Genomic DNA, 26658 nt, shown 5'->3' with positions numbered 1-26658 from the left:
AGGACGACCTTACGTAAACATATTACTAGAATGATTGACAATTAGGAGGACCACTTATTTTGATGATCCACCCAGAAAAACAACATCCTTTATTATAACTTTACTAGTGAGACATGGTGGTGGCAGCAGTCGGATCATGCTGTGGGAATGTTTTTCTACACAGGAGACAAGAACATAAAAATGTTGATTGGAAGCTTAAGGATCAACCTTCCAGCAAGTTAGGATGGACTAGATCAGAACAGCTTAACCCGAGGTTCTAATTTAGTTTATGATGGATGTCTAGGTATTTATTTAATAGTTATGAGCGAACAAAGCAGGAAGAGACTAAATTCATCCTGTAATTGCAGTAATAGTTTTTCAAGGTGGATCTTCAAAATAAGTGGTCCTCCTAAATGTCAATCATCCTGGTGATATGTTTACATAAGGCCGTCCTACGTGCTCGTCCCAATTTTCACCCTCCGGTGGTGAGTCTGACATGGTGGAAAAATTGCAAATCTTCTTTTTGAAACTCAGCTTTTATTTGTGATGCAAACAGCAATTTTTAAACAGCGTGCACGAGGAGAAATGGGCTCACGCATGCTCTCACACTCCTTTAATAGAAGTTCCCTCTCGGGAGCGGGTACAGGGTTGTGCATGTGCATTTCTTTTCAAAGTTCGGAGGATGGGTCTTTTAAAAAATTTGCAAAAAAACCTCCATTCTACCTTTAAGTGTGCACTACTTCGAGGGAGTCTAAGGAAGAACAATCCCATAATGCTGAGAGGTGTGTCTTTGCTGCAAAAGAAATAGGAAAAACCTAAAACGCTTGGAATACTTATGCAAGGTGCTGTAGTTTGAGCTCCTGCAAACTAATTAAAAAAGTGCATTGTAAAAAAAGAAAAGTGAACTTGTGTCAGTTAGTGTGCAACATTGTGAAAAGGACAACCTTAATATTAAATCAGGAATGAAGCCAGATTTGTACTGTAACCAAAGCATACGTCGCCACGTCGTCCTTCCAGTTTTGCAGCTGAGCCTTCAAAGCCACACTGTGGCGAAGCTGAGGAAGGAAAGCAGCTGACCTGTCAGCCGCGTCCGAGTTCACGCCAACCACACAGGATGGAAAAAAAAGGAATAGAGAGAAAAGGATGACAGGAAGGAAAAATGTTTCTCCTTATTTCAGAAGTCTGTGTAGCTGAGAGGATTGTTGCTTTATAAACCTTTAACAGGCCTTTTCTTCTTTTTTCATAGTGTAAATGATCCCAACTGATGATTTATAGCACTGCTCACCATCTTGAACCCGATTAGAGAAATGAAGTACCAGCAGAGTCTGTTTCTTTTTCCTTCACATTTGTTTTAAAAAAGGGATAAATAAAAAAAAAAAAGGGAAATGAAAAGGAGTTTTCTGTGTTTCGGACGTAGAAAGGTTGTCATGGCTGCCTGTTGCCGTACATTAAGGGAATGATGAAGACTGAGATGTCGTCACCGGAGCCCAGACGCTCGTTGGTGATCCTCCATCCTCTGTCTCTCAGCACGCCTCGCGCTCGCATCACCAGGTCCTGAGCGGCCATTGTATACCTGCATCATGCAATAATGCGTATTTGGATTTAGCTTCAGACATGGATAGGAGGAGCTAAGGTACGAACTGTATGAATGAGGAGAAATCACCCACCTGTGCAAGTCATCAGGGTCACAGTTGGACAGGAAGGTGCTGACAGCTTCGGCGACCTCCTCATTGGTCAGGACATCCCAGAGGCCATCGGTTCCCATCACCAGGACGTCGTCTGTCCCATGCTCATACTGCATCAGATTATACACCTTCACCTGCAGAACAACAACATTCATACATAGAGCTCTCCATTATTGCAGCACGCTGCAATGTGTAAGAGACCTGCAAGGTTTTTTGTAAGAGACCTGTTTTGTTACCCTCATTTTGCTAAGGGTAAAAAAACAGGCTTTCTGCAATTTTTAGTTTTTGCAGCATTTTAAAAATTTGTAAATAAATGGCAGACGTTTGGCTGATAGGAAGGAAGGAAGGAAGGAAGGAAGGAAGGAAGGAAGGAAGGAAGGAAGGAAGGAGGACTGAATGAATGAATGAAGGAAGGAAGGACTGAAGGAGGGAAGGAAGGAAGGAGGCAAGTAAGGAAGGACTGAATGAGGGAAGGAAGGGAGGAAGGAAGGACTGAATGAGGGAAGGAAGGAAGGATGGAAGGAAGGAAGGACTGAATGAGGGAAGTAAGGACTGAAGGAATGAAGGAAGGACTGAATGAGGGAAGGAAGGGAGGAAGGAAGGATTGAATGAGGGAAGGAAGGAAGGAAGGAAGGAAGGACTGAATGAGGGAAGGAAGGGAGAAAGGAAGGACTGACTGAGTGACAGAAGGACTGAAGGAAGGAAGGACTGAAGGAAGGAAGGAAGGAAGGAAGGAAGGAAGGAAGGAAGGAAGGAAGGAAGGAAGGAAGGAAGGAAGGAAGGAAGGAAGGCATCAAAGAAGGAAAGACAAAGAGGAAAGAAGGAAGGACTCCGGAAAGGATGGAATACAAATGGGTGAGGTATAAAAGGGATGAGAGGTAAAAAAGAAATCAAAGTAATTCAAAGCTTTTATCTGGCGAGCATCCCAACACCGCCGAAGAGCAGAGGACTGAGACGCAGGTGTAGGGAGAAGATTTAACTTGAACCCACCGTGAACCCTGGTGATAATGAATTAAAGATCAAACCAGGAAACTCGGGGGGTGGGGGGGGAGACGCTATAAGACGAACTAAGTTGGGAGATGAAAGCGTTTTCATTCCGGTACCAGTCAGTTCAGACGGGTGAATTCTAGTTCTCCAGCAGTGGAGGAGCAGCATGGGGAGGATGGTGCATTCAGAGGGAGGAGATGATCCATCTTATACACTGAGGGATAAATTAATGACCACAAAATGCCTCTTTTTCATACTTTCCAATTTAAAAAAGAATATTATAAGATTCACTTATAAGAAGTTAGTCTCAAAGGTTTTACTTTAGCAGAATAAAAGGCTGTTTACTTTTGTCCATCAGCAGCATGAATCAGCATGGAGGAGATGGAATATTTTTTATGGAAAATCTGTTCTCTGAAAGCAGGTTAAAAGGAGTGTTTGTTTTTACCTCAGGAATACAGGACAGGAACGGCTTGATGTAAATGTTGGAGTCATGAACTTTGAGGTCGTGGTCACCGAGCCCCCGGGTCACACCGATTGTTGCCAGAACCCGAGCCTGGAAAACACACCCATTATTGACATTAGGTGTTTAAATACATGCTTGATAAAGTGAACTGTGATCAAAGTCCCTATGACCCGCTGACATTACTAAACCAGAACAAATTCGCTAAAATGACCAGCCTTTATCATAAGACTTCTAACTACACCCAAATTTCCTGAAACACAGCCGAGGTTCAGAAGATTTCAGACTGTTGAATATGAACCAAGTATAAGAAAATTAATAAATAAATCTTGACTCGTGATTCAGCACTTTAAATATTCGACTTATTAAGATCATCAATTCAATAAAAACATATAGATTATTAATATGTCTGAAATATTCAATATTTATAACATCTTGCAATGAAACCCTTTATTAAGAAACTTGTTTGAAAAGATCAAATGCTATCAGGACATCTTGATCATAGAAATTAAATCTTGAGTTTTTTTAAATAGTGATCAAATCTGCTCTGAGGAGTTTCAGCGCCTATTTTACACTTTTTGTCATATTGCAACAACCTTCAATACGTTTCTGACTTGATCTTATAGGCATAATTATTGACAATTTATTGATGTTGCTGCTATTTTTCACATATCCATTACAGTAAAATGTCCACAGCTGTTTATTGATTATTTACTCTCCATATACAGAGCATTTATATTGTAAAAACACTGTACAGTATGGTAATTTTTTTTTTTACCTCTTCACTATTTTGGTATGTTATTTTTCTAGACTATTATAAGGTCCACAATTTTTTTCTATGATCTTTTTGCTGCTGTATACACAGAATTTCCCCATTGTGGGACAATAAAAGGATTTTCTATTCAATTCTACTGTATTCTATTCTAAATGCAACTTTTTACAAATTAAATAAGTCATTTAATCAAAAATTTTAAATGTTTTTTATTAAATGAGACATTTAATTGTTTAATTTTACAAGCGAATGGAATATTAAATATTTGAATGTTTTAGACCAGGGGTCTTCAATGTTTTCCAGGCTAAGAACCCCCAAACTGATGGCGAGATGGAGTGGGGATCCCCTAATTATATATATATATATTATATGAAATTGTGTTATATCAATCTGGTCCTATAGTCACTCTATTGCAGATGGAGTAATGTAATGAGAGCAATTTCTCCCTGGGATTATGAAAGTATTTCTGATTCTGATTCCTGGTTGATGGGACAGGTGTTGAGAATGAAACGGTGCCCAGCTTGAAAGAGCTCCTGTGTCTCGCTGAATGTGTTCATTGATGACTGATTAACATCTTCTGCCTCCATTTATCTGTTTACTACAGTGTGATGAATTCATGATAATGTGTATTTAAAGACATTTCAATTAGTGGAAAAAAATGCAGAGGGGAATATAAAAAAAAGTCTGATAAAACAAAACTTTCGCGACTCCCGTGCAGTACCTCTGTAGACCCCTAGGGGTCGCGGACCCCCTGTTGAAGACTTCCGGGTTAGACAAATAAGCAAATGTTTCATCTAGGTATTACATGGTAAATTTATTTATTTTGGACCTCCATATTCCTTTAAAAAAAAAGGTGAAAAACTATTGATAATTGTGTCGCCACCTGACACTAATTATTAATTTTCATATGTCCATTTCACCTTGACACACAAACACATCCAAGACAAAATGATCCATTAACCTTTTTTCCTTCCCCGTAGATGAGAGGAAACTTGAGATCTTCGTCGTCAACAGTCTTGTATGCCCTTAAAGAGAAAGAAAATATTTTTACTCGCAACACAAGTTAAAACCAAGAAAAAAACTTTTTACATTTTAGCAATATGTCAAAAACAAACTGCACAACAACTAGCGGCAGCTGGCTGAAGAATTTAATAAAGCGTTTATCAACAAAAGATAAATATTTTCTTGTTTTCTAGCAACTTAAACAAAGCTAACAAAGACAAACAATATTAATAACATTGAAACCTTTCTGCCATAGCGCAGGGTATTTTAAATATGAAGGAGAAGAAGTTAAGATTTAGCAACAGTCAAAGCTAAAGCTAGCAGCTAGCAAGCTAATGCTTTAAAATAGGAGAGCAGCTTATTTATCACACTGACTAAAAAACGCAAACACAAAACAAAATTGTTTGTCGGAAGTGGAAATTCTAGCATAAAAGCCTTAATGAAAAGTTAGCATTCATAGCTTTTTATTTCAACTTAAAAGTTATGGCTAACTCTGAAGGCTAAGCATATACTTTATTTCCAATTCAAGGTTCATTTAACCACAAAAAATATAAAGTGAGAATATTAAAGCTCAGCCTTGGCTACCCCAGTTTATGAATTATATATTAACCTCATAAAAACATAAGAAAATAAATTCTCTTCTTCATACGGAAGGAAAACAAATCAGTCTCTAGCAGAAAAGTGTAGGGATTTAAGCTTTTAAAAATATATTTTGTGACATTTATTATAAAGACAATAAATTGAAGACAAAAAAATACCACATAAATACCACAATACACTGATATTTTTTTAAATTACATACCGGTATATATAAACGTACTTTAAATTATTTATTAGCAAATAATCAGCAAAAAAAATCAATGAATCAATATCAGATCCAGCTAATTAGTCAATATCAGAGCCGATCAACTTATCGGATCAGTGCATCTCTAAAGTTAACCAATGTTTTAGGCTAAAGTTACATTCCTAAACGCTCTTATAGCCCTAGAAAACAAAAATATTGTTTAAGAAAAAGAAAAGAACTTAAAAACATCACTGGTGAGTTTATTGTAATTAAATGTAATTTTTAACTTGCCCTTTTTATAGATAGTATAACAACAAGTAAAGATAGGTTTCTTAAGAATAATCAAATCAAATCATAAAAGTAATATTAATTTTGGTCTTGATTTAGTTTGCCCAAAGACGTATTTACCCAGAGCAGAGACTAAGGGAATCTCAGCAAAGAAGAAAACTGAGAAAACAACCATTTTTCAGTGTGAAATTTGGAACAGCAAATCCAAAAATACGCATAAATGCTTTGAAGTCTGCTTCAAAAACCTCGTAGCAGATGCTGAAGGGCTTCAGCAGACTAGACTAGATTTGGCATCAAAGGTCAGCAGAAAACATTCTGAACTTCAAACGGCTTCACATCTACCCAGAGTTGACCACTTCTGTCAGACCGTGCTTTCGTCTGGTCATTCGTCTTTCTGAGAAGCAAGCTGTGAACTTTTTCTGACCCCAAAGCAGAAGATTCTGTCTGTCTCTATTTTTTTTCTCTGCTGTTACGCATGAATGTCTGAATCATCCACAATCCTCCCACTCCCTCCCCACCCAGCCTCTCATCACACCCTGAAATGCCTTTAGAATAATCTGCAGCATAATACTGAGGTTGACAATAACAAATCTTGTTGGAAATGTATGGTTTCCTCAGGGAAGATTTCATTGTGAACTCAGGGAGCGGGTAATATGTGCCAGTGAAAGTAAAACGGATTACCGCACTGCTGCAGAGCGCAGCTCCGTCTGTCTACATAACTGAACAGAACTAATCTGAAGCTGCACCCTCTGTGGAAACCTGCTGCTCTCTGCTGTAGAACAGCACAAGCAAATATCATAACCTGTCTTTTCCAAACACTGACTACAAAACCCAGCAGGCTTATGTTGGAAGTTGATGCAAATGTACCGTCTCGAAAATGCAATCTTGTGTCAGATCAGCCCCATGAAATTGCTCTGTGACGTAGGAAACATACCATCCGTTCATGGTAAAGTCCCTGTAGAGCATCTTCTTGCCCACCTCCTTCCTCTGAACTCTGCGGGGGAATTCCAGGTGCGTGAACTCGTTTCCCAAAAGCTGCGGCTGCATGTAACCCTGCAGGACAGGGAAGTATCCTTCGGGTCAGTCATGCAGAGTACTGTAGATCAGCAACTGCATGACTGTTTCTATGCTTCTTTGTTACAGTGCTAGTCTAAAGCATTTTAACCTCTTGAAGTTTAACCAAAAAGAATTTATTAGATTGACTAGGACAAAGCAGTGCATACCTGTAAAGTGGAAAAGAACATAAATATTAGTTTAAACTCCAAACTTGGTCTTTTAGAGACCAAGAAGAAGCCAAACAGAGGACTTAAGACTTCACACAGAAGTGCCTCTATAGTTAAACACAGAGGTGGCAGGATCATGCTGTGGGGAAGCTATTCCTCAGGTGGGACAGGGGAAATAAGCACTGGGAAATCACAGCAAAAAAACATACAGAATTTACTTTATAGTTATTTAAATTCATGTTTTCCATTTACAAAAAAACTAAAGAAAAGAGAAGAGATTGTGACAAGACAAAATTTGGATGATCTTTATTTAGTGAGCTGAGCCTGGTTCTGCTGGAGGTTTCTTCCAGTTAAAAGGGAGTTTTTCCTCTCCACTGTCGCTACAAGCATGATTAGTTTGAGGGATTGCCTTTGAGTCAATGAGTCGATGCAATCAACCGGTTTTCCAATTTGAATGCATGATTTGGTGAACTGTAAAGTGCCTTGAAATGACATGTGTTGCGAACTGGTGCTATATAAATAAACTGAATTGAACTGAATGTACCGCATATTTCCAAATACCCTATGTGTGTTTTTCTTTTCAGATGGAACAAATTGAAACTGTCCTACCAGGAACTGGAGTCGCTGTCGTTCCGATTCTGGTGTGAACTCCGTCGACATAGAAATGATCTCGTTGTTTCTAATGATGATGGCCCTGCAGAGCAGAGGATAACATGTCACACATGTCTGAAGCATACACCTCACCTCCAGCACTAGCTTTTAATTTAAAAGATAAACCTTAAACACACCTGCTGTCACCTGCATTCCCAACATACAGCTTTCCAAGCAGGTAAACCACGGTGAGAGCCGTGCATCCGCCGCTGATGTTGTACGATTGTTTTTCCTTCTCTATCTGAGCGTCCTGGAAAAAAGAAAAAAATCAGACCATTGCGTTTGTTTGCAAAACTCCATTGAGGGAAAACTGTGGCTGTTGTTTATTAATTTTTTGTTTAACTCTGATTTCTTTTTGGCAAATATTTTGGTTTTACAAACAGGCACACAGCATCCCTAATCCACCGCTGTACTTAACAATGCACAGTGTTTCTCCACATTTTCATCCTCTTTTTCTTATTGGACCCTCTTGGTATTTTTGTTGCTAAAAAACAAAAAGTAGACTGATCTAGGGCAGGGTTAAACTTAGAAAGCCTTCTACTGCCATCTAGTGGGAACACAGCTGAAACGCAAGGCCACCTCACAAAGAAAACATCAAACAAAGGCAGGTGCAGCAAACTTCTTTAAATCAACATTCCCTTTAAAAAAACACATTAAAAAAACACATTTATTAATCATCAAAACTATTATTCTGAACTCAGTGAACTGTTTGTGTTGCCGCTTTCACCATCCATGGCTAATATGCTGTTTAATTTGTTAATACATTTTTCTTTTTGTTCAAACTGAGACTTACGTAACATTTGTTTTCACTGTGTCTTTTTTATTATGCAAATTAGAAAGAAAAAGCAATATAATCTTCAAAAATGGGCCCCAAAATTCAGCAGTACATGTAGGGAATCAGTCAGACTGGTGTCAAAATATCCAGTATCGATTTTAAAATGCGTGTATTGGTCGATTTCTGCTGGTATACATGCCAACATTACCACTCCCAATATGGTGGATACACTGCTGTGTCATTTCTACAAGGCAATGAAGCCAATTCTGCTCCTACTTTTCTACGTCCATAGCATCAGCATTAAAGATCGACCAATACGGGTTCTCTGAGGCTGATGCACATTATTTTGACATTTGTCAAATCATTCCCCAATATATGATGCTGATATTTTTGGGTCCATTCTTTAGAGCTGATGTTGTTTTTTCCCCCTTTCATTTATGTGATACAAATGACAGTGATAAAACTCAAAAGCAAAAAAAACCAAACGATGGATATATGTGAAGATTCTCAGTCATCAAGCTTGAAAGACTCAGTTTAGGCAACTGGACGTGAAGTTTCTTCAAACCCAGCAACACCTTGAGACAAAAACTGGTTCACTCAAAAGATAAGACACCCAGAAACAACTAAGACAATGTGGTTTACACTGTTCAGTGTAGTGAAAAATGTGCACAGACCTTTACATTGGAGACTAAAGGCCAATTTATACTTCTGACGCATAGCCTCTGCAACCGTAAAGTATGTCTCTGTGCGTGACCACGTCCCCCTGTTGAACTCACCATCGTTGCGCACCTCAAAATAATCCTGACCACGCGTCGGACGGTCGCAAACCCGCGCAGACCTCAAGCTGAAGTGCGCAGACAAAAAGCAGCTGTGATTGGTCCTTGGTATGCCTTTCCGGCTGTCTGTGTGGTCATCCTTCTCAATTCCGTTCTGGGGAGCGCCATTTTTAAAAACCGAGGAGTAATAACAACAATGGATAACCACGATGAAAGGTTGATCGAGGACGTTCGGAAGTACAACCAAATGTACAATGCCTCAGACATGTTGTTTTGGAAGATAAACACTCCCGCCGGCGCTGCCGAAGACATTCTCCTGACCATCCAGCAAAGTTCTCGCAAGTTCTCGAATAGGCTCCCCCCATTGCGCTTTGGCGGGAAACTGCTGTGCGTCCCTAAAAATTCCAGACCGAGGTTGCAAAAGCATACCAGCAAAACCTGTTCGCGACCAGACCCAAGCGACATTTGATGTGTGCAGTTGCAGAAGTATAATCCGTCCTTAAGCAACCACTACACAGGTGTTATGGCTCAACACAGGAAGGCAATCTCCTCAGGACAGGACACTGCTGTTCAACTACACCTGAAGGACCCTCATTTAAGGACAACAACGTCCATATTGTGGCCAAGCAAGAAGATGGTTTGAGAGAGGGGTTGAAGAAACCCCTGGAAAAACCCTCTGTCAACAGTGGAGGTGGTCTTAGACATACCCTTTCTCCTCTTGGATAAACCTAACCTTTCAAGATTAACAACTGATAGCAAACTGAGGCATGGCTGCTAAATGCACTAATGCATTGTTTGCTAAACTTCCCCTTTTGTTTGCAATCTAAACAGTCTCTATGCAACATTTTCGCAAGTTGAATAAAGAAAAGTCAACAGCATTTAATTAAATGTTGCAATTAAAATAAACTACAATCTATTTTAAATCGCTAAAACTACCATCTTTACAGTGCAATTATATAAGGTTCATCTGTTTATTTTACTGTGCAACAGACTAGGTCATTTAATTAAATTCTACCAGTCCTCTGCAGTTACACTATATCACCCCTAGGGGGTGTACCTTCTAGTTTCGGAGCTACAGCGCTAATGAATCAACCGATGCACATATCTGCGGACAGTAAGTCAAAAAAACACTAAAATAGGCCAAAAATAGAAAGCCAGGCTGCTCCCAGTGCAGAGCTTCCACAACAAAGGCAGCATGTGGATTTTGGCAAACTCTTGCAACATGTGCAGCTGCAATGGAGTAATTTCTGGGAAGTAAAAGCAGGACAGACATGTCTTATGTTTACAGTAAAACATCTGGAAAATCAGGATGCTTCCAGGTGGGAGGTATGAGAGAAAACCAACAGGCTGACCAACCCAGAGGAGTAAGAAAACAGGGATGTTGTGGTTGATAACAAGCGTGACTGAGAGAATTAAAGAAGGAATGAAGTGTCAAAACTAAAAATATGGATTCCCTTCAATTATATAGAAATTATATAGCCATTGAGGGTTCCCAGATACTACTTCTGCAGAGAAATATTTAAAATAAAAAACCTGAAACCAGATTTATTTAGTAAAAACATTCTTAGAGGAAACAACAAACTCTTTAAGCTGCCTGATGATCTTGAGGTACCCACCATCTCCTTGAAGGCGTTCTCTATGGCTCCAATCACCAGGCTCTCGTGTTGAATCTTCTTCTCCATGTAGAAGCGTGGCGGAGGCGGGGTGTTGCATGGTGAGGTGGGGGCGCCGGCGGCCCCCCGCAGCGAGGCAGCCCGTGTCAGGGAACGGTGGGGTCCAGGGGGGTTTCCTTGCAGGTGTGGGCTGCTGTCAGGCTCTTCTCCCAGCACAGTGGGGGGCAGCGAATGGAAGTTACGTAGGATCTCTATGACGGCCTGTAGCTGGCAGGCGATGTGGTGCTGAAGCAGGCGGGAGGCAACAACCGCTGCGCCTGAGCCAGCGTGACCGTCGAACAAGGCCCAGTAATGGAAAACAAGTCCCTCATTCTCCTGTAGATAAAAAAGAAAAAATAGCATGGAAATTCACAATAATTGCAAGAGATTTTTACACCACTTGAACATCTTTACATTTCACGCCTTTATGCAAGAAGATTCCAACTTCTAGATGTACATGCATTTATTGTGTTTTATGGGTAGTTCTGCCTCTGCATATAGGTGGTAAACATAGTGATTCAAAAGTATTCTGTTCCAAGTCTCCAGGTTTTTTTTCCCTTAGAAAATAGAAACCGATCAACAGAGATAAGATCTTATCTCATCTTATGACTCATGGTTTCCCGCACAGCATGGGAGCCGCTGAGGTCAAACCTTTACGTAGGAGCTGTGCAATGCTTTTTGTTTATTTCTTTTCCACTTTGGACATCATCCTTTGCAGAGCTTTCTTCCTTTGATTCTACACAGGTTAGCACAGTGCATCAATTAAAGATGCATTTTGCTCAGCTTATCTTCAATAATCATATTTTCATCACATATAAATGACCAGCTCTGCGCATTGGGGAGTGATATCCTTACAGAAAACAACTGAAACTTCCACTTCAAAAATGAGCATAGAGTTACTTAGCAGAACAACTACTTTTTCTACATGTGCTTAAACCACAATTAAATCATTTATGAGCTGGATTACCTACAACTGCATCAAATCTTATAGAGGATGATCATTTATTTCCGGGTGGATTGTCTAAATAAGTGGTCCTCCTAATTGTCAATCATTCTGGTGATATGTTAACGTAAGGCCGTCCTACATGCTCGTCACGTTAGCTATCTTTTTCTGTGTATGTGCACTTTCAGGTTTCAATTTCAGACAGTCGTTGAAGCTCACCTTTTTTACCGCGGTTCTTTTAAAATGGCCGAGGGTCGTAAGAGAGAAAGTGTCTACGAAGTGATTGAGAAGAAAATAAAGGCCTAACCCCTTGCTCACACTGGCTCCGGTGCGGTTACCGAGCCGACGGAGACCGCAACTCCCGCACACCACCTCTCACACCGGCCTTTTGCTACGGTGCGGTGCGGCTCTGCGGCTCCGGCAACAGGTCCGGAGATTTAACAGAAGTTCACTTGAGTTCACGTAATTTCACGCGATAACACGGCCCAAATAAGGATATTTGCGAGAGCTTGTTGCGGAGGGCTCCGGCACGCCGCAAGGATAGCTTTCTTGCGGAATTTTCTGCAGCGCCGGAGTGTCTCGGTAACCGCAGCCGGACAGCTCAGCAGCCGGTGAGAGAGGTTAACGTCTTTTTAATGACTTGGAATCACTGCGGCGCCGCACCCACCGCACCGCAACGGTAAGACCGGAGTCGGTGTGAGCCTGGGTTAAGAAGTAGGGGTAGAAATCACACCCATCATGGTGATTCAATTCAGTATCGATTTCCTGACCTAACAATTCAATTATTTTCAATACTCACGAATACACCAAGATACGATTCGGTTAATTGTTTTTTTTGGGTTTTTTTTTGCGGAAATCAACTCATGAAGATGGACCAACTAGAAGAGCGAGGTGCGCGCGAACACTGTGACCCTTTTTCCACCTGGATCCCCGCTCTTTTTCGCCCTCATATCCCTCCATTGTCGGACAAACTCGCCTCCACTTCCTCACCGCCTCGGTCGTAGCTAGACCCACAGCGTATACCGCAGACCACGCTTCAATATTGGGCATAAATAAAAAATGTCTGTGTCAAGCTCACTGCTACACACTGCTGCAGTAGTATAACCAGGAAGCGAGGTAGCAGGGCAAAATAGCTTTAGCACTGCCGCAGCACGTAAGTCAGAATTACGCCCAGGAGCAAGTGGATAAAAATAGACCGGAGGAAAAAAAAACAAAAAAAAAACATGAATCGATACTCTTGCGGACGTATCGATGCATCGGATCGTCGGCTGTTGGATCGATGCATGGATATCGATTATTATTTACACCCCTACTAAGAAGAGGCAGATATAAACCCGGAATGTGGAAATCTCTCCTCGCAAAGCATTATGGGATTTGCTGTTACAGCGGCCCGCTGTCGCCACAGGCTGCTGATACCCGACAGCGGCGTCTAATAACAAAGATGGCGCAGTGGACCAACGGGGAAGTTTCCGAACGGTAAGTTGACTGTGTTCACTATATACACTGTAGTCCCCGCTCTATATAGTGATTGAGAGATTTAGGGGTTAGGGTGAACATTTGGACACAGTAAGCTTGTATGAGCTCTGAGAAAAGCAACTTTTAAACAGAGCGTGCATGAGAAGAAATGGGCTAGTGCACGCTGTTGCACGCGCATTTTTTTTTAAGTGGAGAGGGCAGGTCTTTTAAGAAATTCGAGAAAATCCTCCACAATACCTTTAAGAGAAAAAATACTAATTAGGGGTGTGGGAAATAAACGATTTGGCAATATATCATGATTATGCAGCTGCGCGATATGATTTCGATCTTTCAGTTCCTAATATCGATTTTACCTAAATCAACGAGGGGAAAATGGACTACCTCTGTACCGCCACTCTGGTAGATGGCACTGCTGAGCCTTTTTACTGTACAGCACATCACCATCTCTGTAGTTGAAGCAGCCACAGTGGAAGACGTGAACTGACTCAAACCCGATGAAATTATACAGCACTTGCTTTTTATTTTGATAGCTGGGTAAAATATCGCAATATATAGTGATGTTGCAATATTGTGATAGTATTGTATTCTGACCCAAGTATGGTGACACTACTACAATACTCACCCCTAATGCTATTGTTAGCAAAGAACATTGGCAAATTGCTCTGCTTTTCAAAAAGAAAGTTTTAAGATCAAATGTCATTTCAGGAGTTGTAAGAATATCAAGCAGACGTCTTTACTAAGTTGGTTTCATGTATCGTTTAATGTGTATTCCACTCACAATACAGCATTAACTCATAATGTTCTTCTAAATGCTCATATAATCTGATTCCATGTTCTTACCTCTCCCAACATGTTCTCCACCCGGAGCCCGAGGGCCTCGCCGTTTGGCAGCGAGTTGCGTCTTTTGGCCGTCGGCGTCTTGCTGGGCGTAGACGGCGGACAGTAGCTCATCGGTCTCATTCTAGCCACAACCAACTCGCAGCAGGCCTGGTCTTCATTCAGCGCACTCTTCCCAGCATTGATCACCCTGAACAAAGAGCACAGGGTGGAAGGTTTAGGTGAAACCTCACCTCAGGCTTGTCCTTTTAGAGCAGCTTTGAAACATGTTTCAATCTGAACATTTTTTGCCACAGATTACAGATGGCTGTTTGTGGATCACTGCAAGGTCACAGTAATTAGTCAGAGCCACAACTTGCGCGTTTGCAGCAGCTGCCTATTAGTATCAACTGTGACTGACTGCTTTCAATAAATTGGCATGGAGCAGTTTTCATTTTCACATGCACAACTAGGAATACACATGCTTATGATTATTTGTGTTTTATTGAGCTCTCTATTCCTAGATAATTACAAAGCTGTAAACGTGTTTATTCTACATATATATCTAATAATTTAACTTTGGTAGGAAGATTAATCTGACTATATCCGATTAAATAAAAAATAATTTGCCTCGTTCAGTGGTTGCCAACCTTTTTTGACTTGTCTATCCCTTTAGGCATTTTGTCTCACCATGAGTCCCCATCTCACTCAAAAGTATTGATGACTGTCCAAAAGTGGAACATGCAATAACTGAAATATAGACTATTTTCAGACTGATCTCTGGTGAGAAGCAGAACGGAGGGATATAGACCGGGATCAATCTATCTATCCATCTATCAATCTATCATTTAGTTTTTTATAATGCTATGCTTTCCATCTCTAATAGAAACATAAATATGTTGCCTGGAAGTTAGTAAGGAATTGTCATAATTACAAAGTAAAATCATATTATCTGAGTAACTCCCCTATAATCACATTTAAACTTGATGAATTGGGAACAAAAATTATAGTCAGACTTAATAAGTTTTACTTTGATTTTATCAAGACACCTGAGCTGCTTTGATGAACTCTGATAGCTCAGGGTGAAAAACAGCTGAGTGACAGTCATTCTGGCAAACCAGGCTAAAATCAGAGTGTATTTCCTGTTGGTGCCCCTTTAAGCATTCGGCATCCTGAGGTGAGTGAAAATTCACCAGTACAGACAAACCCTCTACATAGTTGTGGTCAGAAAACTCTTTTTCCTATTAATTCCCCCCATAAATATTGATTTATGAGAACAAATTTTTGCATTTACTTACTTGATAAACATTTTCACTTTCACAGTTGTTGATTTACTATTATGAATTGTTTGGAAGAGAAAATAATTGCTCCCATAACCAGCCAGAATCTCAAGGTTTTATTCATAACATTTTACTTTTCTGCAACATTATTCTTTTGGACTAAACCGTTTTCTGAAGACCTTTTTAAGATTTTAAGATAGTGAGAAAAACCAGTGGCAGTGAATCCCCGATTGTTCATACTTTGCCTTTTCTAAAAAGGGCTTTAAATCAGTCCAAGGTGTTTTTATCCACATTGGCTCAAATCCTGACATTTAAAAAGGAGGCAGGAAAGCAGAAAAAAGCTTTAGCCTCACTGCAGGCAGTTAGCCAAGCCTTGTAGCTAAACCAGATCCTGGAAAAAGACAGAGACTACCGTCTCATCTGTCTTTAAACTGCTGATTAATTTTGGCTGTTCGGCTGATCAGGTCCAAACGATTTCACCTGCAGCTTCTCTTGGTGAGTTTGCTTCATCGGACCTCACATCCGGGACTTGGCCTGTCAATTAGACGCACTGCGACTGTACAACAGTTGCAGTCAGCTCAGAAAGGTCTCCTGCGCAGAGAACTCGCCTGTTGTTTGCATTGCAGAGGAGCTACTGCAAAAATACAACTTTAACGACAGATTTTTGTGCCCTAGGGCGGAAATAGGTCACCAAACCGACGACGAACAAACAGCTTTACTTGTCATTAAAGATGAAATATTTATCTTTTACATCTAAAAAATATGTATTTCGAAATATTCTAAATTTATAATTTAACTTTTATTTGTTTATTTTTTATGCCTTAATCAAGATCGTTAGGTGGATAGGGTGGCGCCCTAGCGCCCTCTATTAAACAGCCGCCACAGAGAAAATCTCTGTCTAGTCAGACCAGGGCAGAACTTCAAGCTTTAAAGCCTATGGTCGTCTTGTTCTCATTCCTTTGCAAAGAAAGATAAAGTGCTGACTGAAAGTGCAGAGTGAAAACAATCGATCTGGTATATTTAACTAGACTGTATAGTTAAATACTTTTTTCTTAGGATAAAATGGGAATTATTAGAATTATCACTTTACCGCTGCCACAGTAAGAGGTACTTTGTAGCAGAGGAGAATATTTTGATTATATTTATGGTTGTCTCTGTTGTCTCACACAAAGAATCACAAAAAAATCCCGGGTTTGAATCCCGACGAGGCATTTTGGAAAAGGCTTTGCATGTCCCAACAGATGCACGCCCAAAATGTAGCATTTTAGGATCAACCCCTTTTAATGACAGTGAAAACAGGCATGTTTTTCTCTGTGTTGCTCTGTGATGCAACTCCATTTGTGTCCATTTAGCTCCCTACGAAACCCACAAGATAGTATACAGCTTTCTGCAGCTATTATGGTAGGAAGCGGCTAAAGGCAGCGGGCCAAAACACAAACACATTTTTTGAGTGTTTAATTGCAAAGACTTCCAACAATTTAACCCATAGATTAGTTAAACTGCTAACATCAGTAAACAAACCCTTGGACGTATTTAGATTTTCTAAAAAACGGCTTAAAATACATAGTTTAATTAAAGAAAAGGGAGAAAGGAAGGGGAGAACAGTGTGTCTGACAGACGTATCTGGAGGCTGTAATTAAGTGTGATGGTGTGAAAATGGTAGGTCCATTTATAGACATAAACTGTTGGTTGTTTTTCTATTCCTCAACCCAAAAAAGCCAATCAGCTTTATAAAAATAGAGATCATAGGAGATAAATATTTCAAAAAAGCTTACAATTTCTACCCAGAGTATTAATTGCATGGAGTCTCTTTTTACAGAATTGCTGTTTGGGAGTAAGTTAATTTAAGTACATCAGATCACTGCCGATCATCATAATTAAGGCAGCAGAAATGAAAAAAACCACACGGTCTGACCTAAATATAGACGAGAATATTAGGTCAAGATAAAGAGGAACTTGATCTCTCTTTCAGAGATTAAGATGTAGCTTCTTAGCAGCTTTTTCTTCTAAAATGTTGGATGAATCTACAGTATAATTCGTCAACAATCTTGATTTGTCACATGTTCGTCAGGAGGTCAAGCAGTCTTGGAGGTGGGACCCAAACTGGTTTATAGAAAAACAAAAACAATGGCAGACATGTTTCTTATATGGATGTGGAACCAAATTGGAAGAAACTATTTTAAAAGGATATACAGCTGCAAAATAACAAGAAAAAACAAAAGTTATTTTAAATGAACAGCTAATGAAGAAATACAAGACAAAAAACTCTAATGCATTAATGAGACCATACACCCCACTTCAACTCTGGAGAGGGAAACAGCAGAGGTGAGTATTTGGGCTTTGATATTTTACCTCCTCAATTCATGCATTTCCCTCCTAGGAAGAGCCAAGCAAAAAAAAAGAAATACTGAAAAGTGAAATCAATCCACCTCTCTACAAAATAAAACAAGATGAGGCTTACAGACTGCTCCCTTGGATTGGTCTAGATCTGGACCTAGCAGGGTGGTTTAGCAGAGAAATGTTACTCATTGGGGATGTTTCGCCGCAATTATTCAGTGCTACTGTCAAAACAGAGGAAAAAGCCTCCTAAACTCAGATTATCTGCTGCGAACATGTGTCGGGAAGTGGGGGGAAAAAACAAAAGAGAATGTTTTGGACAGTTGAAATACTCAGCTGGAATCAGCTGTGCTGCAGTGAAGTTGCAGCTGGTGCCATTGTTTGCTTCCCATAACTAAATCGCTTCATCATTTGCAGTTAGAATGACTTCATTTCTCTGCTATTCATTTTGTTTGTTCCACACAAAAACAATTAGCTCTTCACTCATTAGGAAACAAATCTCTTTTTCTGCTCTATTGTGAAGCATGTCATGCTCATTTAGTCTTTTTCCAACCTCAGCATAGGAATCTCACCCATTAAGATGCAAATGCAATTAATAAAAAAACAAGATTCCTAATAAAAGCTTTTGTTACCATACTAAAAAATAAAGCTTACTAATGAGAACTTAGATCAGCAGAACTTGCCCCTGAAATCTGATGATGTCCCTTCAGTTTGCATGTAGAACTTGTAGACAACTTATTATTGGTCATAGTTCTATGACTTCTGTGACGCTCTCTGCTCTGAGTACTTCTGGATTTAACTTTATTTATCAAGAAAACAGTTAAACAGCTTTTAGAGAGATATAAACATTGGGTCAAAATATTGGATGGAAACCAGTGTTGTTATCGTCAATGATGACAGAATCATTTCTTTGACCCTCCTTTTTTATGACGTTAACAAAAACTGACAAGCTAAACACGAATCTTTTATGACCCAAACTTGACGACTCATGAGTGTGAGTTTTCGTCGAGGAGACGAGACTAAATAAAAATGTTAGTGGTTGATCTGTCAGATGTTTAAAATGCATCATTGTCAGCCGTGCAGCTGCGTCCTGTTTGCTCACGCCGCCCACCTGGCGTGTGCACATTCTGCATGACTATAGATGGATCATGGCAGCAGCGGCAGGGGAGAAAATAAGCCGGAATCGTCCGGTACTGCGAGTTCAACTCTGACACACTCTGATCTTCCAGATGTTCTTGTGCAGAAATGCGTCGTTGTATGCACCTATCTCAGAGTCAGCACTTTATGCTCCACAATGTAGTACGGCTCTTCCTGCTCTTGCTACTTAATAAACTATATGTGGCTGATCATCCTCTGACAAGCATAAAAAAATCTTTTTGTCAAACTATTAAGATTTTAATACTAAACCTTCTTTAATTTCTACCAAAAGGAATCCCTAAATGATATCCAAAGCAAATATGTCATTGCATTCTATTTGAACATTTCAATATTTTAGTTAAAATATTTAAATTTAAGTCTGGATTGCCAAGGCATTATTAGGCAATTATGTAGGTTCTCTGTGTATTTTTTTTTTGTAAATAAGACCCCCGTGAATTAAAATTTACATTAACCCCTGAGCAGCGGTAACCAAGGGGCACATTCTTACAAATAAAGCGAAAATGACCAAAGACAAAAGAAGAATGTTTTTGTTCTTTGCTTTTTTGGAGCAATGCAGTTTTTATTGATCTGTGTATAATGCATAATTCATAGTAGAACAGGAAATGTTTACTTATGAATGGAAACATTATACGTCTAAAACCATTTCTTTATTGTACATTTTGTTAGCTTGTCTGTCTGCTTGTCTGTGTAGAACTAGATCTGCTATTTCCACAACTTTCGTGAGACACTTTTGTATAAAGTAGGGCATTAATTCATAAAAAAGTTTATTTGAAATCTGTAAATCAAACTTTTCTGCCCAACAGCAAAGATGAACTGCACGGCAGCATTTTATATCTAGCAATTGTTAGTATCTAGAGTAGAGCTGTCAGTCTGGTAAATAATGTTTTTTATTAGAAATTATAAAGTTTTAGACATTTTATGAAGACCAACATAAGATTAATACCTTTTTGAGTTTTAGTCAACTAAGAGGACAAAAACTAAGACTAAATCTAAGATGGCTGTCAAAAAATAACACTTAAACAAATAAAATCTGAATGTTTCGTCTTTATGTGGTTATGTGGGTAAAAGCTTCTCTTAATTTTAGAGATAAAAAAATAAATGAAATCAGAATCTGATGTAAAAGAACATTTATGTGCATTTAATTCAAACAGCGAACATGTCATTTACTGATGCATGTCCTGCAGTGAGTTAGTCTAGATATTTATTTTCATTCTCAATGTTTTCAAAAATAATATTACATCCAGCTTTTTATTTTTAAATTAATTAGAATTTTGAATGTTTTGGTGTGAGAATCAGTGCTGATATAAGAAAATAGTTTTGTCTGGAACAAACTTTCTTCAGGAGGTAATATTTATTATTCCTCTCCTCAGCTATTAAAACAAAAACTTTGGTTTGGCTTCGTCCGGTGGGGGGGCGGCGCGGTTCGCTCCGCTCTGGCTTTGTGCTGCCCCTCGGGCTGCTGGGGGGGGTGGTTGCGCCGGCTGCGGTCTGCTCTTCTTGCGGTTTTGCGCCGGGCGGCTTTTCTGCTCTCGGGCTGATTCTGTGTGCGATGTTTCGTTGCGCGCTGTTGGCATCGGTCTTGGTGGGGTGGGGCTGCGCTTTTGGCCGGGGGGGCGTTTTGGGGGGGTCCCGCGGCGCTCGCGGCCGGTTCGCGGCGGATGCGCATGGGCCCCGGCCGGGGGCGGGGCCGCCTGAGTGTTTTCCTGGGTGGTGCGGTCGCGGTGGGTGTTGCGGCCGGTCGCCGGGGCTTGGTGCTGTTTCGGTGCTCTGTGGGGCTGGGGCGTTTCGGTCGGCGCCGTGGGGGGGCTGGTGTTCGGTGCCCGGCCCTACTTCGGGGTGGCCGGCTGCCGGCGGGGCCCGCGGACTCGTCCCCGCGGCTCCCCGGGGCGCCGGCATGGCGGTGGCTGGGGGGCTTCTTCGTGGCTGTCTCTCCTCCTGCCTTGGTGGGGTCTGGTTTCCGGGGCTGGCCCCGCCTTGGTGCCTTCGCTTCTGGGGTCCCCTTGGGCGCCTGGGGCTTTGGGTCTCCCGGCGCTGGACTCAGTGCTCTGGGGGGTGTGCCTCTCCGGCTCTCCACAACCACTATTGAGCATTTTTTCTATGGTTAAAACTTTACATGCACAAGTTCACCCTCACAAACAACTACAGGTGCTAGGCTTCAGGTACTTAGAGATTCACTTCCAAACAGAAACCCCACATTCATATCTTCAGGTAACACAGAGTACATGTCAGACTTAATAATATTACGTTAGCGATAGTTTCAAGGTGTTTGCTTTATTGTATATCTCGTACCATGTTTTTTGGTTGTGCTGTTCTTTTTTTTTTTTTTTTTTTTTCCATCTCATTACAGGTGTTGAAGCAGACTGAAAATGTTTTGTCATTGTCTCCTTCCTATCTCCTCTTTCTTTCATCTTTTGTCCTGTTTTTTTCTTTTTCTTTTTCCTTCTTCTTCTTCTGTTTTTCTGCTCTACTTACATTGCAGTGTCCATATGAACTGTAAAACTCCCTGCATAATTATAATAAAGCAATTTATATACATGAAACAAGTGGAGCAGTATGGCAATTGCCATACCGCTACACTTGTGAAAGTAAAATCTGTTGGGCTCCTTTTGGCATCAAGACAATTATTCTTATTGCCACCTTGCCAGACAGGACACTGTAAAAAAAAAAAAAAAAAAAAAAAAAAAAAAAAAAAAAAAACTAAGCATCTTATTTAAACTAGGTTGAGCTTTATTGACATTATTTTATGTTATCAAATATTTTTTACAGTGTTAAATAAAAAAAAATACAATTAATCTTCAACATCTGACCATTTCTTAATAAAAAGGTGTTCGGGTCCTAATTTTCCTTTTTTAGATGATTTCAGTTCTCTATTAAGCTTTGCTTATTTATCATAAAAAAGTAGAAAACATGCTCTGAAGCAGCAATTCCCTTTGCATCTTGAAACTCCTTTTCTTCCACCTCACCTCAGTGCTTCCCGATCTGCAGGAAAGCTGAGGCCAGCACACAGTGCCAACAAAGACCATCCCTGTGCGCTCTCCCTTCCTGGGTTATGGAGCAGAAACTCTGAGTGCAGAGCCTGCTAATATACACTATGTGATAGAAGGGGAAAGCACGGCTACAGTTGGTCAATACCTATGATACAGCTCATCAGTTGGAAGGATATAAAAATCTAAGAAGCCCAAGAGGCAGAAAAGTCACGGTAATGAGAATAAAGGGGCTTTAATTACAGATAAATGCTGATCTAGGCTGAACTCATTACCTACAACAATCCGCTGGAGATTCTTCTGATCACTGTGGAATGAGTTTGTGCTAAATTAAAGACTCCACTGCATATGCTGGCATTAAGCAATTTCAGTTATTTCCCAAAATTAACAAACTCTTTCATGTTGAGTATTGGAAAATTAAGAGTAATTGTAGATCAGAAAATGTCTAAGAATAACAGGTGTTCAGGACAGATTTGATTGGAGAGTGTTGGCCTAGTGGAATCATCGCCGTATCCTGAACCTTTATCACATGTTGTATTTCACATGGGGCCAACCCAGATGATGTTGCTTATCGTTACGCCACTGTGAGGTTCATCACCCTGCTAAGCAGAATCATCACTGGAAATTGTGCAGAAGGGTAGGGAAGCTAGTATTTTTATGACTTTCTGAAGTTTCATGATGACAGAGGCTGATTGTAAGGACATGACGCAGTCTGCTCATGCGCTCTTTGTTATCCGAGAACCGAGCCAGAACTGAAGCGCACCTAGCCCTACTGTTGAAATAGTACCAGTTTAGGTTCGGTTGTGTCTGACACTCAACATTTATCTCGGTTACCATGCTCGGACCGATCTCAGCACTGTTTAAAAAGGGGCGTGTAAATGGGGCTTTTGACTGTGACTTTATGTTAAGGGCCGTGGCTCTGTAGGTTTGGACTTGTGCTATATTTTTCCCCTTTTATGATAATTGATTGACCATATTTAAGGGTATCAGAGTAAAGAGGACCTAATTTTAACTATTTTCCTTCCACTTCTATATATTGAACTTCTGTTTCTTTATCTTAAACAAAACAAAAATACAGGTAAGAGTTGAGACTTCATCATTTGCTGGCTCTTGGTGACTAATTCCTCTTTGTGCAGGTAGAAAACATCATCCTCTGACCAGAAGCGTAGCCAGAAATTATTTATAAGGGTGGCCAGGAAATAACCAACATTATATTGAGGGGTGGCCGACAGTAAATAGTCACCAGAACCTCACGGTTAATCTACACTGTTCCAAAAGGAAAATTAACGAGCAAAACATGTATTTTCTAAATAAAGACTAGCTATACTATCCTATAGCTTTTGCTAACAAATAGACGCATATATGTAAAAATCCGTAATTTCTAGATAAAAGGTATAGTGGATAAAACTCAGTTTTGCGTTCTTGTGCGTAAATCCTTTCCATCGTCATTACTTACCTACTTATATCAGTAAAACTTCTGCATAAAATTGATATTTACAAGCACTAATATCTACATAAATTGATTATTTGATAAGTTTTTATTAAAATTGTTATTTATCTTTGATTTCTAGATGACTAGTGTAACCCACAATTAGTCAGAGACTTTTATTTTTTCAGGCCCACATCCTGTGTTGCCCTAATTAGTTAGTTTCTTTAAAGCCCCGCCTCAAGCATGCAGTTAAGGATCCTCACCTGTTTCTGCTCTGATTGTGGCTTGCTGCTGGTGTCTTCTCCATGTGTTCATCTGATATCTTTAACGCTATTGATTTGATTGCTGGGTGAGTTTATTTGATACAATCTTATTTTTCCTTGTGGTATTTTTTGCTCAATTGCTCATTAGAGTGTAGTTTTATTAGAATTATTGGCATTGTTTACCTGGAACATCGCTGGGATTCTGGCAGAGCTGATTGTGGCTAAGTACACCCCACTCTCTTTGAAAAGGTAACTTGCTTGCTGAATGTTGTGGATGTTTGACAAGTTTACATTGATTCTGGAGCAGTATTTAAAAGCTTGATCTGAACAATGTAGCTACACTTAAGTTGATATTGCAGAGAATATATATATATTTTTTTTCCTTTCCCTCGCCCTGCTTGAGTATTTGACAACTTGTTCTATTTTTCTTGATTGATATTTTGAAAGTGCACTTAACTTTAAATTGACTAAGCTTGAAATATGATACTTGTTGTTTTACTTTATTGGAATTATGGTTAATTTAACCTGATTGAATGTTTGTCTAATTATTAGAAATATAATTATTTCATTTGTATTTAGTATGCATAAATGAAATGCATAAATTTAAGAATTGTTTTGCTTGTTATATTTGCATTTATTTGTTTTTGATTAAACTTAATGGATTGTTCTAACCTTTCAGTTTTTTTTTTTTTTTTTCTTCCTTTCGGATCAGATTCTGATCTGGATCTGATGATGGTGAGCTAGAAATGGACTATGGACTGTATGATTTTGAAATTAATTTGTTTTGAGTCGATTCTCTTGTGTCTCATCATGTTGCATTCATTTTCTGCTTTATTCAATCACTTAATATACATCCACGCACTTTTTTTCACACCTCAGGCTCCTTAACAGGACACTCTTTTGATGCTGCTTTTGTAGCCGCAGTTAGCTGCCTAGCCCATAAAGCTGTGTTCACACAGAATGCAGCAGGAGCAATAAAAACATCTGCTGCTTCCTTTTTGCCGCTTGTACCAGTTTAGTTCTGAGCTACTCTATCCTTTCTTTGCCCTGCAGCTATATTTGCTGTGATAAGTGGGAATAAAGTAGTTTTAATATGTTTTTAAGTGGGGAAAATCCACCTGAAAACTTAATTAGTGCAGTCAGTCTAGATTACCATCCTGCCTTCCAATATTTCTGTCAGAGCCGCTCAAACCCCCACGCATCGGCGGTGCGCTGTCAGTAGGAATCTCATTCAACAGCAGCCTATGGCCCGGTCACCTCCTCGCGGTTCGCCTTGGCGGCTGGAAAGTAGTTTTCATGAACGTAATCCAAACTGCAGGCACCAGGATAATAAAAATGAACATGTTTTGCTGGCAGGTTTCAGCATTTTAAGTTAATTTAGGCATTAATAAGCTTTCAGAGGAGTGATCATAGTGCTCTGTACCATCAGCGATGTGTCTTTCTCCCTTCCAGCTCCCAGAAGTTCAATTTTTCCATCTCGAGCAGCAGCGCGTTTGCTGCGCATCAGATACTCAAACGCTCCCGACACGCTGCTTCAGCTGCTCAAACTGCGCTGCGGGACATTTTGCTGCGCCTTGACGCGTGTCAACCATTGACTTTGCATGTAAACTCCCTGCTCCTGCTACGTTCGGTGTGTTACACTTGCAGAGACACATATTTTTCTCTTTGCCCCATATAACACAAAATCTAGTTCTGAAAAGAGCATGAATTCCATACTTATCATCTTTGATGTTAGTATATAGATGTGCATAAATAACCACAAAAAATAAAATATTTGGAATATTCCACTTGAGAGTATTACTGTTGCCACCATCTGTATTAGAGGGGGGGGGGAAATGGTAGATTGGCTAAGGGTGGCCATGGCCCCCGATCTAGCTCCGCCCCTGCCTCTAACAGGTGAAAACCAGCTTTTACCCAGTGAGGGCGGAGATCCTTTGGATGCTGTAGGTGAAAAAGGCTGCAGGATGGATGCATGTGGGTGACAACAGGTGCAGCTCCAGAGAACAGCTGATATCCAGTTAGATTGAAAGAAAACAGGAGCTGTTTTTACTCACTCAGCGTAGCCGGTGGCCCACGGTAATCTCCTGGTTTCCTTCAGGATCAGGATGGGCCGCGCTACGTGGTCCGCAGAGCACTCGATCTCATCCGCGGAGAGTCCCAGGAACTCCGGTCTCATGTATGGGAACTTGAGCGGCAATTCCGAAGACTGATTCCCGCCCCCACCGGAGCTTCCCCCGGTCACGATCCCACCCATGAACCCGGCAACGGCCGACTTTACCCGGGTGATCATGTTGTTGCCGCCGCGGGGCGCCGGTGCGTCCGTCGGCCGATGCGCGGCACCGCGGCTCCCTTTCCCCGGATTCCCCCCCAGCTCGACGACAGGACTGGAAAGGAAGCGTCGGAGGATGCGGAGGGGATGGAGGTTAAGGTCTCATTGATTCAGAGGAGAAGACAGGGATATAATAACACCACCGATGATGCTGGAGCGCCTCCATAAACAGTCATTGATTGCAGCGTGAACGCGGAAATACAGTGCAGATTAGAGGGTCACGTGACGCACAATAGAAACCACTGCAAAAAAGAGTCTGCTCTATGCACAAACTGCATGCAAAAACACACACTGCATTTTACATCAAATATTAATAGCTCCACAATATTTAGATTATTGTTATTAATAATAAAATACAATCTATATTGTACCTATAAGCAGTGGGATTTAAAAGGACTTTGAATCCTCCATGGGGTTAGGCCTAATGGTTATTTTTTGCAGTGCAGTGAGCGGCTTAAGATCTTCACTGCAGGTTAAAGGTAAATCTGTCCCTCACAGCCTATGATATGGAAGTCCAATCCTGCCTTAATTAAAATATAAATGCTACAAAAATAAATAAGCATACAATTAATTGCCCCTCAAAATACAGTAAACAAATTATACAATGAG

At 40.4% G+C, this 26658-nt stretch overlaps 1 protein-coding gene across 1 annotated transcript; it reads right to left on the bottom strand.

The window, feature by feature from the left end:
- Positions 1 to 575: 575 nt before the first annotated feature.
- LOC119776221 (protein phosphatase 1H-like) lies at positions 576 to 26010 on the bottom strand. Its single transcript, XM_038274512.1, has 10 exons — positions 25775 to 26010; positions 14294 to 14480; positions 10999 to 11370; positions 7969 to 8081; positions 7790 to 7874; positions 6892 to 7010; positions 4845 to 4908; positions 3097 to 3204; positions 1647 to 1798; positions 576 to 1552 (listed from the first exon to the last, which is right to left on the bottom strand). Exons 1-10 carry the CDS (start codon positions 26008 to 26010, stop codon positions 1405 to 1407), a joined length of 1584 nt encoding a protein of 527 aa, XP_038130440.1. The 3' UTR covers positions 576 to 1404.
- Between the last annotated feature and the right edge of the window lie 648 nt (positions 26011 to 26658).

This window comes from Cyprinodon tularosa, unplaced genomic scaffold (genome assembly GCF_016077235.1).
Source record: "Cyprinodon tularosa strain WSP-4 unplaced genomic scaffold, ASM1607723v1 ctg92, whole genome shotgun sequence".
NCBI lineage: Eukaryota > Metazoa > Chordata > Actinopteri > Cyprinodontiformes > Cyprinodontidae > Cyprinodon > Cyprinodon tularosa.
The sequence above is the reverse complement of the archived record's forward strand: the minus strand, read 5'-3'. Positions and strand labels throughout refer to the sequence as shown.